The 12,336-nt window shown below is 39.3% G+C and overlaps 1 protein-coding gene across 1 annotated transcript in view; it reads right to left on the bottom strand.

Annotated features, from left to right (window-relative positions):
• The window catches only part of SLC10A7 (solute carrier family 10 member 7), a gene marked incomplete at both ends in the record, with an annotated part of 124,456 nt that overhangs the window by 101,820 nt on the left and 10,300 nt on the right, over positions 1-12,336 (bottom strand). Inside the window, one exon of the mRNA XM_084266942.1 lies at positions 8,580-8,655. Coding sequence (XP_084123068.1) covers positions 8,580-8,655 — 76 coding nt within the window. The remainder of the gene's footprint in view (positions 1-8,579; positions 8,656-12,336) is intronic.

Here is a 12,336-nt window from a genome sequence, read left to right as displayed (position 1 = left end):
GCCTCACACAGTTGGGCAGAGCAGCCGGGCAGTTGGTGCTAACCCCCTGGGGATGCTCTGAGGTGTGTAGGGCCTGAGGCAGGGCAGGAGCTGGAGGCAGGTGAACACAGTCCTTGAGAGGTCAGGCTGAGGATGGCAAGGGGTCATGGAATGCCACAAAAGCAAACACTTTGAAAGTGTGGCTTGTGGTGTTTACCTCATGCATCATAAGGCACTGAATGGGTTGGCAGAGACTGTATTTAATGGTAAAACTTCACCACCACCATGCAGATGAATAACCAAGGGCTGTTGTGCTTTTGAGGCACCTATAATAGCAGTGAATGCACTAATGCTCCTTGGCCAGTCTCCTACCTCTCAGAATGCCCTGAATGCCACCATCTTCTCATGGGGCCTTCCCCCAGAAGAAGAGTCCAAGCCTTTGCTACAATAATCGGAGGGGTATTGTTTCCCCTCCATCCTTGTGAATTGAGAAGTGGCAGCAGCATCAGTGGATTTCAGATGGGAAAGGCCATGTGCACAAGGGAACACCTCCAAAAGGTTGAGCTGAGAGGGAAAGCACATGGCTGTGGGGACTCCATATCTGGTAGGGGTTCCCAGGAGGCACATGGCTTTTCTTCAACGTGTCCAGAAACAGTTTACCAGCAGCTTACTGCTTTTAGACCCAAAACTGGAGCCTAAATAATCCTTTGAAACCAGAGAAAATTTGTAGCATTACTGCTCTCCACATTTTTTTACCAAATGCTCTAACAAATGAGCAAAACAGTCAGTTCAAAAAAAAAAACCCCACAAACTGGGACACTTCTAAAATCTGCTGTCTTCTCATAAGAGTTCTATAAGACTAGTTTCAATAAATTCGGGCCTGTTTAATTTTATCTAAATAAAGGAATCTATAAATTTGTTCTGTCTCTTTACGCAGATGAGGTTTTTCCTCATCGAATGCAAGACACTTTTTCTTAGCATGTATTGAATATATTCATTTGACAAAATTTATAAGGCAGAAACCTTCACAATGTTCTTTCATAATCTGAATGAAGACAGCATAATTAAATTATTTCCATGAAAAATAATTAAATAGTAAAATCTTGCTTCATGTTTTACAGCTGTGATTTCCTCAGACCAAGACTTAATATTAGACACCCAAAAAAGAGATATAAAGAAAGCAAATTACAGAAATACTGAATTCACAAGCCTGATTCTTTCCTACATATTACTATCAGCCACTAAGCAAATATATTCACATCAGATAAAACCACATTTGGATAGAAACAAAAACCTTCCCAAGTAAAATCCTCTGAAGGGTTTTAACACATAAAAGACAAATTTATGAAATTAGAAACAGTGCAAAATTACCTCTTTACAAGCCAGTATTAAGAACTTGCACATTTTGAGAGCAGTAATGCCATCCTTGACTAAATCCACTAAAGATATTCCTAAAGGGCATTTTGTTTTCTCAATAAACGTGTTTAATTTTGATGTATCTGCAGCGAGCTGCGAACAGTCACATGTAAAAGGTATTTTTCACATTTCAAAATGCCAGCAATGCTTTAAACATTATCACTCCAAATGTCCTTTTTGGAAAGAAAGGCTGGATGCATTCTACTTTTGACAATCAATACTGTTACATACGAGCTTTTGCTAGTTTTACAATGACGTGTCTTCATTCCCAGTCACAACACTGGGGCCACCAACAGCTATGCTCAACCATTTCCAGTAGCACCCCTGCATGCAAGAGGGTCCAGGTCCACAGAGACAGGTGACCACATGAACAGCCAGCAAAGGGACCATCTTCATTGCTCGTGGTAGAAAACAAACCACATACGAGCAGCACAGCTAAATAGTTTGCAATCTGCTGCAGCAATGATTTAACACCACCGTATGCAATGACTAAACACGTCGCTCACAATTAGTATTAAATTAGCTATTATTTTGTAAGTCAACAGGTAAGGGACAGCAGAACCAGAAGCAAGATTTTAGGCCCAGCAAAGAATTGCACTGCTCTGCCAAAAGCCAGCCATTAGAAAATGATGTCGTGCAGGCATTCAATGGCATCAAGACAACATAAAACACTCCACCCACAAACAAATCACTTGCAATTTTTTGAAGCTGTCGCTTTCAGAATATATATCCAGTTGTCACCACTCTCTAAAAGACAGCCAGCCTTTCCTTTCAGAGCCTGAGGAAGGGAGAACAGGTAACACATTTCCCTTGCTATAAAACACCTACAATCCCAACAGCCACAAAGATTAAACACCAGAGAGTGGAGAAGCTGAAGTTTAGGAAGCCAGTAGATCCCCCTCTTCACAAATACCTGCACAGAAATGACACGGATCTGTTCAAACAGTTAAAACTGCTTGCTTTGCCCAGGCAAGGCATTTCATACAGCCCCCCTGCTAAACAAAGGAAACTCCTGACACAAAGATTTCACACTGAATTAACCCACAGACCAAGACAAACACAAAACCACCTTGCTTTAAAAGGCTGGTTTTGTCAAGCGAGAGAGCAAGACTCTTCTGTCCTGGCTTCTTTGTGGCACAAACAGCTTTCAGGGTCACTGAATGTCCCATAGCAGACAGAAAACCTGTCTCCCAGTCAAGCACTGTAGAAAAGCAACAGCAAAGCCTCTGAAAACACTCTTTTTAAAGCCAGATCTAGGACAGCCAGGCAAACACAGTTGTAACACAAGGCTATGATGATCCCAGGTAGTTTCCAATCATGGCCCAAGCCGTTTAGCACAACTTAAATGGGCAATTTTACAACCTTCTGTATTATGGCAAAGCTGCTACAAGCACTCTGGATTTGGGATGGCTGAACATACACAGGGCTGCACGTTGTGTGTCATACATCTAACAGTACATGAAGTTGTGCATTTAAGAGCTTAGGGAAGTGAAAAAAAAAATTAAAATCTCCTACACTGCCAGAAGTGTAGGGAGAAGGTTTTTTTTTTTCTTCTGGACACCTTCATGAGCCACAAGAAAGACCCTGAGTTAGATGTACTGGCCACCAAGGACAAAATTAAACCTTTTCTCACAAGTTAACTCAACCACTCCTACTTTCAGGTAGTAAATCAGCTGTTTTTCAAAGGTGTTGGGGGAATCTGAAACTTAGTATAAACTGAAGCAAGGAGTTTGGGGTGAAGTGCCCAAATGTAGGGATTTTCAAAGTCTCACTGTTAACCTGATTTTGCTTCCACTGAATTAAGAGCAGAGCTGAAAGCCTTTGAAAATTCCTTCCATTCTGAACAGCTTTAACAGTGGATCTGTATTAGAATTACTAGTGGTAAATGAAAGGAGAACAGTAAGAGAGGGAGGAAAAAAAAAAGCAGAAGATTCCACAATTGCTTTGGGTTATAGAGACTTGAGAAGATGATGAGGAACTCTAGAGATATCTAATGGAGCTGCATGACTGGGACACATTATAGTGATGAAATTCATACTGTAAGTAATAATTTGGGCTACTCCTATGCATTGACAGATATAAAATGCACTCACCACTCAGGGAAGGAAAAACCCCTAATTGTCAATAAATAGTTCAATAAAAACCATCTGCTCAAAGCACAGTAATGATAAAAGAAAAGTAAACTCTTAGGATACATAAAAAATTAGACTGTAATACTAGAAGAGAGTGGGTGAATTTAATGGCACAACAGCTATGTACACACAAGGCTTATGCTGACACTGTTAATTATATTTGTACATGCGAAGCACAAACATCTTCCCGAAATTTGTCCTCTGACACCAACATACACTTCACTTCCCAGAGACTTCAGTGCAGTATCAAGTAGCAGAATTAGTTACATCCTTATTTAGAACTGTTTAATCTGTGTTGGCAGACAAAATTCATTACTTAGGAAATAATAAAAAATTGCATTATAGATGTTCCCCTTTTACAGCATCAAATTTAAAAACAATAGAATGAAATTATTTATCCTCTCATAGACAAAATGTAACAGTATGAATATTTTAAGTGCAAATTGGAAATCAAGTTTTAGACAACATTACTGAAAATTTAGACTTGTATTTAGAGAAAAACCTCTCTATTATAGGAGACAAGTAAGCAACATGACACATATATAGTTTATTTGAAGATCTTATACAATTTTATTTCATAATGCTTATGTGTTACTTTCCAAGGGTAAACACTCTGGGTACACTGGTGCATCAGTGTATGAACCACGAACCATTAGCGCTTCTACTTCTTTGTATTCAGTTTATTTTGTTAGTTTGTTGGGGTTTTTTAAAGGTAAATGTACATGTATACACAGTTCAAAGAACTTCAGATATTTTTAGAGAAATCAATATCTTTCCTGCAGCTTTACAGCAGTGCTAGGGTTCACTCTTATTTTTACGTAAAAAAAACCCAAACAACCACACTCTCTGAAGAATTTTCCAGTGTTCCTTTCTCAGTAAGTACTCATGCAGTCTTTATTTTAAAATATCACTTAAAATCACTGCATATAATTGCTTGGCAAAATGTTACTGGTCTCCTTTGATTCCTTTCCAGAAAGCCTAGCTGTGGACCTTGCAAACTTAGATTGTGTTCTGCATCTGCTTCAAAAAAAACCCAAAAAAAATCTAAAAATCAGTACTAGAACCCTTCATTTACTTTACAACTTATTTCATAAATACCTTTCTAGCTTTCTTCTTTGTAGTCTATCTTACATTTCAGAATCTTGTCTTGCACATGCAAAGCTTGTTTTACAAGAGGCACAGCAGATCCACATGAAAGTCACAGGGAAAAAAAAAATCATCAAACAGCACCTTGATTAAAAGATTTTGTAAGAGCTACAGCTTAACTGAACAAAATAAACCTCAATGGTTTTGTTGTGTATGAGATAGCAAAATAGCCAAAGTATGCTTCAATAAAATGAACTGTCTGCCACGATTTATCTGTACAATTCCATCACAGCTCTTGCTTGTTATGTTACACATTTCAAAAACATGTCATTAAGCTGCCATAAAAGTCACTGCAAATTGTTTTTTTCTCCCAAACTGATAATAGACTTATAGATCTAATTTCCAATCTCTTTTCTTCATTACTTTGATTCTTAAGGAGAGCATGACATTTGCTGTCTGAATACTTTGTAGCAATATCTGGCATCTCTACAGCACTTTGGAGCTTTTAATAGGTTTGTCTTTACAGCACCTTGAAATGCTGACATATTTATTTGTCTCTCTCTTGCAGAAATGGATAGTTAGAAGCAGGCTTTGGGAGAAATGGGGTTTATAATTTCATTGAAAAACTACAAGACTTTGGGGCGGGGGGGGGAGGAACCCACAACACAAAAATGTCTGCTGTGCTTTCAGACACAACAATGTCATTAAAATCCTGGTCCTTCATGGCTTCACAAAAGCCAAGAACAAAAGCAAGACCTTCTGATTTTCATGACAGTTTTTTAGCTACATGGGCTGTCCTCTTCACAAATCCTACACGTTACTGTTGACAGAAACAACCAAGTAGCTGAGAAAATACCACCAAATTAAAAATTAGACTGATTTCGCATGGTGATCCTTCCTTTTTTGCCAGTGGTGATGACCACTGACAGTGGTCTAGCTCACCTGCGTTTGCACTTTAAATCCCAGAACATCCACTTTTTCAACAATGGACACAGTTTAATCAGAATTCTTAGTATCAGCTTTGGTGACCACATCTTCCCTAGCCAACAAAAGCAAAACACTTTGTGTCCTCAGGCATGTAGCAATTCAAAAACTCCCAAAACATTGTAAGACTAATAAAAACATCTTCCTTGTATCATCTCACAACTGAATTTTCCCAATGATAAGCAGGAAAATCCCCTATCCAAGCAGTTTTTAATGATGTAGACTCTTTTTCCACACACTTCACCAAATACTTGATGCACCCTGCCCCAGTACAATAAAACATAGCTTTTACACAAGGCTTTTCAGCACTGACCTTCAAACACTTCACAAAGTTGCCCCTACCTATTACTGCTAACCCCAGGGGCACAATAACCTGTCTGGTAAAACAGAAAGAGGTAACAGAATCCACCTCTCCTCAGCCCCAGGTGAGCACTACTTCTACCATGCCACAATGCCTGATACTTCTTTGAGAACAACCAAAGTCCAAAGTGATATTCAACAGTCACTACTACACAGATAAAGAAAAACCCAAAGCCCTCTACAGTGTCATAACACACTCAACTCCCACAGTCAGTATGTGTTGTGCTTCGAGAAATCCAAAGAGGTCTTCAGAGCACTTACTGAAGGTGTGCCTGTACTCCTCAGCAGCAGGACATTCTCAGACTAATTAGCTCATGTGGAGCTCACTCACTAGATTGCTTCTGAGCAAGCTCATTTATCTTCATATTACATTATACAGAGTAGATACACCCTCAGACAAATCAATTTCTCTGGGTAAGGGATACACGCTTGATGAGGCAAAAGCAGTTTAAGAGACATTGTGATGAACAAATGCTCTCACAGAACAATCATTTCTATTTCCAGTTGACTCCCAGGTTTAAATTCTTTGTATATCAGAATGGATTCAAATGAAAAAGGGGAAAAAATTGCATTGTGCTGCTCATTGTCAGAAAAAGAAATACATCAATAACAACTTTTAAGGGAAATGTGGCAAAGAGAGACACAAGAGGGTCTTCTCCCCTAGCATGAGAGATGTGACTTGTTGTTCTTTAGATGAAAAATTAACAATAGTCCGAATGACAGAGACCTATCAACTTCCAAAAATACATTTGCATTAGAAACTTTAAGTTTGGCTGTAAATTTGCCACAGATTTTGCCTGCATCGAGTTTGTTTAACAAGTGTTTTGCTTGTGCATACCTTCCTAGAGCCTGACTGAGGACCCAGTTCTCAATCCATGTTGTCTCTGCTGTCCACAACTATCTGTAAAAATCACTAACAAGGCATGCATTTTTACATTCTGCCAACACCAGCTTGGTACAGAAGAATTAGAAGCTCAAGCTTACTTTGTCAGTGATTTATACAATTCCTTCCAAGCCTCACATTTTTCATTCCTCACAAGATTCTGTTTTTCAGCTGACATAACATACACGCAACCACCACCCCAAAAGAATACTACCATAGAAAGGTGAACTCTAACAGTCTAGAAACTGAAATACCCCTCTCACCCCAGCACACAAATGCTGTATGATACTACCTTCGACCAACCAATCACACCTGACTTATTTCCAGAGGATCTTTTCCTTCTCTAAGGATAGGCCAGACAGTGCTAATGCTGAATGAGCACTCATTCAATATTTCACTTCATTTTCACCCTTCACTGCGTGGCATCCCTGTGTAATACAGAGCACCTACATCTAAAATCAGAGAGAAAACTTCCCATTTCTCTGTCGATCACTATTATGTACCTTATACTGAATTATTTCCCTTATACTAATTACTCCACAGCACCTCCACCAGACAATTTTATGATTCCTGTTTTCAGGTAGCAAACTGGGAGACAGTGATGTGTGTCAGGATTGCCCGTAATTAGAGATGCCTGACTTGAGATGCTTTGGGTCTGTCTTCAGAGGATAGAGCAATTAAACAGCACTTTGTCAGTACAAAGTACAACTTCAATCTATTTCAGTGCTATCATGTGTTTTCAAAGCTGACATTAATCAGTCCCAGGAGTCTGAACTCAGAAAATTAGAAGTACACAACTAATGGCCATATTTAAAAAATGTGATTGAAGTGACTCACCCAAGCTCATGCAGGAGCTCTACAGCTGAACTAGGATTTGGCTCTAACCCTCCCAAAACAGCACCCCAGCAGCCCCAGCTTTAAACACAGTTTCTTTTAGTGTTATCCCCTCCCCTTCCTCACCTACTAGGTCTCATTCACCTTCAGCAATCATGAAGAAGCAGATATAAAGGAAACAACCTCATTCATTAGCACACCTGGATTAATTTCCTAAATGCCATCTACCTGGTCTTCCTGAAAACAGCAAGCATTTTGTGATTCGAGTCTGCAATTACACCAGCATTTGCCCTTTTAAGGCAGAAATAGAATGTAACCCAACTGGGTTTGCACAAACAACTTCAATACCACCATTTCTTATTACATTGCACCACTGCCAAAGAATCCATATTCCCAGAATTTTCATTTCATGCAGTCACTAATAATAATAATATAAGGTTTAAATGATTTTTTGTGTCTCCATCATCACTTGCTACAATTGCAGCTTCAAGCTTGAGGAGCTACTACTATAGGGCCTCTTAATACAAAAGATCATCCAATCAATCACTGCAACAGCAGTTCTACACCACAAAGCTAATGGTGTATGAGATAACCAGTACACAGTACACTAACATTATATGGTTAGGAATTACAGTGCAGCAACAAGTAGAAATCTCCTAATGCCAATTTCTATCAGAAATTTTTCTAGCACATCAGAAAACTGAGCTTCTTTCAGTTTGAACATTGCCAGCAGATAAAGCTATTCCCCTTGTTCCACACCAACACAAGCTTTAATTCTAAAAGTTTTTACAAACCACACAATAGCATCACATCAGAGCCAGTGTTTTGCCACACGAACTTAATCATAAATATTTGTTTGACCTTCTGTTTTAAAAAAAGCATTCAAGAACAAAATGAAAACTTACCTCATTTCCACCAACAGCTTTGGTTAAAATCACAGCAGAAGACACAGGGGGTGGCATGCAGCCTACTGTCTGCAAGCTGAAAACAACAAAAAGAAACATTATGTTCTTCATGCAATATAAACACTATACAACCTAAAACCTTAAAATACCAAATAGCTGAGCAGAAACAATCACCTTATCACCTGCACAACCCAGTTTGTGTCACAGCCGTGCACCAGCTGGCAGGGCTTCTATGCCATCTCTTACCAACTGGGAAGAGTTATGTCACTATTTAAAATCCCAAACACTTAACCTAACTACCCCATCTGTAGTACTGTAACTATCCTCCACAAAGATATCTTCCCATCTATCACAAAAATAACTGTGTAAAGTGGCCTGATTAAGTAAAGTTTGTAGTGTATTTTGAGATACCTGTAGCTATTTGGAAAAAGATTTAAGACAAAGTGGTAAAAAGCTTAATTACTATTTTATTTTATATATAGAGGGGTTGAAAAAAAGAAAAAAGTATAACGGGAACCTGAAATACTGAGTATGATTCTTTTTACTCTTCCACTAAGCAGTAAACATCTTTATTTCCTGAACATTAGAAGACCATAAAATGCTTAATTTTTATGCATGCTTTCACTTCTTGGTAAAATCACCTGACTTCTGTTAATCAACACACCAAAATCCTTCTCCTGCATTTCATAAGTCTAAAATCCATTATTATTATCTGTCATTTTTTCCATTGTGCAGCAAAGTCATTGACATACACAGTAAATGTCGTTACAAGTTAAGAAGAAATGGTGAGCTTTTTTGTTTTCAAAGAGAGTCCACAAAAAGTGGTTATTACAGAAATTATTGGTAGCAAATGTGTATTTAGAAACGAGAACATACCACAATAGTTTACAATCACATCAGGGACTAAGTAAAATAGCCCCTCTGAAGAAAACCTGTTTTAACTTAGAAGGAGCAGTAAGGCATGAAATAAAGCAGCCTGCAGAACCCCCAAACACATGGTATCTCTATATGTTTTCAAGTATTGGAGTCTGAGACAGTATTCTAGTTCAGATCCACTTTCTAGCAGTGAACTTTTTTGCATGTGTGGCTGTGTTAGTCCATCCCTGAGAAACAGAGTGTCAAAAAGCTGAAGTGAATAAAGTATTAAATCCAAACAACAGGGAGCACATTGCAGTGCAACTGATAACGCTGCAAAGACACAAAAAGCTTAAATACAAATAACAGATAAATGACAATGACAGCATTCAGTTTGTCAGCTACAGACACTGTGGAAAAGGAAAGAGAAAGCCAAGGTAAGCATTATATAAATCCAATCACAAAGCACCAGCCACCACCTCTGAAGTACATGTGCCTTTAGCTTACAGTGAAGTAAGCTATGGAAGGAGAGAGTTGTCAGCACTTAGAAGCTGGTATTGAAAAGAAAAGAAATACAGGAAAAAGAAATGGCATGTAAAGTTTGGAAATATATATGAAAATACACAGCAGACAAACACACAACAATTCTGATGTCCATCCCCTACATAGGTTGTGATAGTTATCTCTCTTCTATGGGGTCTCTTGGCAGTCAGCTCCTTGAACTTCTCACCTGCACTAATAAGAGGTGGATTAAGTTCAAAGTTATCCAGAGAAGCATAAAATGTTTGCAAGGGCATTCATCTCAGCTGGCCAGGATTTTCCACGCTATGAGACAAAGGTTTAATAACACAAACTCTGTGAGCCCTCTCAAATTTAAAAACAATACATTAGGAATTTTAAAAGTAAGAAAAACCACCATCAAGCTGTGCTTTTAAATAGTCTTCACATGAAAATATTAATCTACAAAAAACCTGATACACACTAAATGGGATTATTTTAGTGTGATACATTGACACTTACAGTTGTCAGCTTGTTTCTTCTTGCTTTGTAACCACTAACAATACACAAACAAACTCCTCTGATGGCTAACAGATGACTATAGATAGCAACCAGCTGAAACGCTCCACTGGTTCAGGCCATACTATTCAGTGCTAACATCAGGAGCCCAAACACTTGCTGAGGGGAGAGAAGTAATACCTGTCCTGCTAACACACTACAGACAACTGAGTAGCAGGGTCTAAAGTCACATACTTCAGACATGGAACTAGCAAAGCCCTATCTTGTACCATGCCTTTGCACCTCCTGCCTGGCTCCCTGTGCTGTAAATGGTATATGCTAGGAGTAGCAGAAAAGGTGAATCTGTGCAAATATTAGTAAATTGCCTCATGTCCCTTTTCAAAGGGATCCTGCCAATGCAAAACCTATTCAACTAACAAAAAAACCAACTTAAAAGATGCTTGGGATGATGTCAGTTCCTGTTCTATTTAACACATGGAAAATAATTGCAAAACAAACCTCCTAACATCATCCCATATAGAAAGGGGAAAAATAAACCAAACAAAACACCTAGAAAGACAGATGAAAAGTACATACTATCTGAACCTGCCACCCAAATAGCATTCATAGCAAAACAGACCATTAGAGAGGATGGGAGGATCTACCAGTCTGAAGCAAGGTGAGAAATTAACCACGGACTTGACTGTAGCCTTTAGCCATAACCCTGTGTAGGGAGTGGCGGGGAGCCACCCTGCCAACCGGCACGGCACGCCCTTGGGACCATGTGCCTGCTTTTCCAGGCCCTTGTGAGGACCATCAACCAGCTCCCTGCTACAAGCTCTGCTAAACACACATGATGAAGAGATAGATTTGCCAAAGCCTGTCTTGCTCCCCCCACATTTTCATTAGGGCACTTCAGTTTCTAGGGGATAAAAGCTACAGCTGTGGGGTATTAGGATGACCTTCTGGTTACACCAAGCTGCCAAAGCACAGGCAGCTCCTCACACCCACTCCTCACTCTCCTTTCACATGCCCACATAGGGCCATGCAAGTGCTTGCTTTAAAATGCACTGCCCTGGTATTCCAATGCCTAGGACAGAGCTCAGTATCTTCTGCACCCACACAGCACTGCAGGTACAGCTCTCACCAGGCTCCCTTGGCAGTGGATGCCTTCAGAGCCACACAATGGCTGCTGCTCCCAGCATGTCCTTGACAGCAGCATTCATCCAGTCAGCACTCTTAGAAACAAGCAAAAAAAGAAGCCCATATATATATATGTAGCTTTACACCTTTGAAACTATGTGCATACACACTCATACTTGTGCACCTAACAGACCATGTCCCTTAAATACTAAGGGCCAAAGTGTTACACGAGGCACAGGAAAGAAGGGTTAAGAAGTGCCAGAAGGAGCAAACCCCAAAAGTTTCTTGCACCTTACACTTCAATCCCTCCCATGGATTAGGAGGGAATTTTGGCTCACTGTAGAAAATGTCTCTATTCTAGATGAGGAAATTCTTTCACACTGAATCCCTGTGAAGTCTAACCTTTACTATGAATAGCCAAATGCAAACAGACATCACAGAGCAACCTTGTTATTTCCTTGATGTACTAACATCATTGAGCAAAACCATATTAACTTTTAAATGACATTATCTCAATTTCACCTTCCCAGTATCACTTAGAACACTTCACACTTGGTGGAGCACCTGGAGAAGCCTCTTAAAACAAAATGCTCTTTTAGGTTCAGGACTTGTTAAAACATAAACATGAGCAGCTTTATCATTAAACTTTTAAGGCAGGGAACTCTCCCCAGGCAATGTTTCACCAAGAATTAAGAAACAATGGGGATTCTTTAAGTAGTTTTCTAAAATAGTTGATTTTTTATCATTCAGACATTCCAGTATA

This window comes from Gallinula chloropus (assembly GCF_964237585.1).
Source record: "Gallinula chloropus genome assembly, chromosome: 7".
In the NCBI taxonomy this organism is placed as follows: domain Eukaryota; kingdom Metazoa; phylum Chordata; class Aves; order Gruiformes; family Rallidae; genus Gallinula; species Gallinula chloropus.
This window is presented reverse-complemented; position numbering and strand designations above follow the sequence as displayed.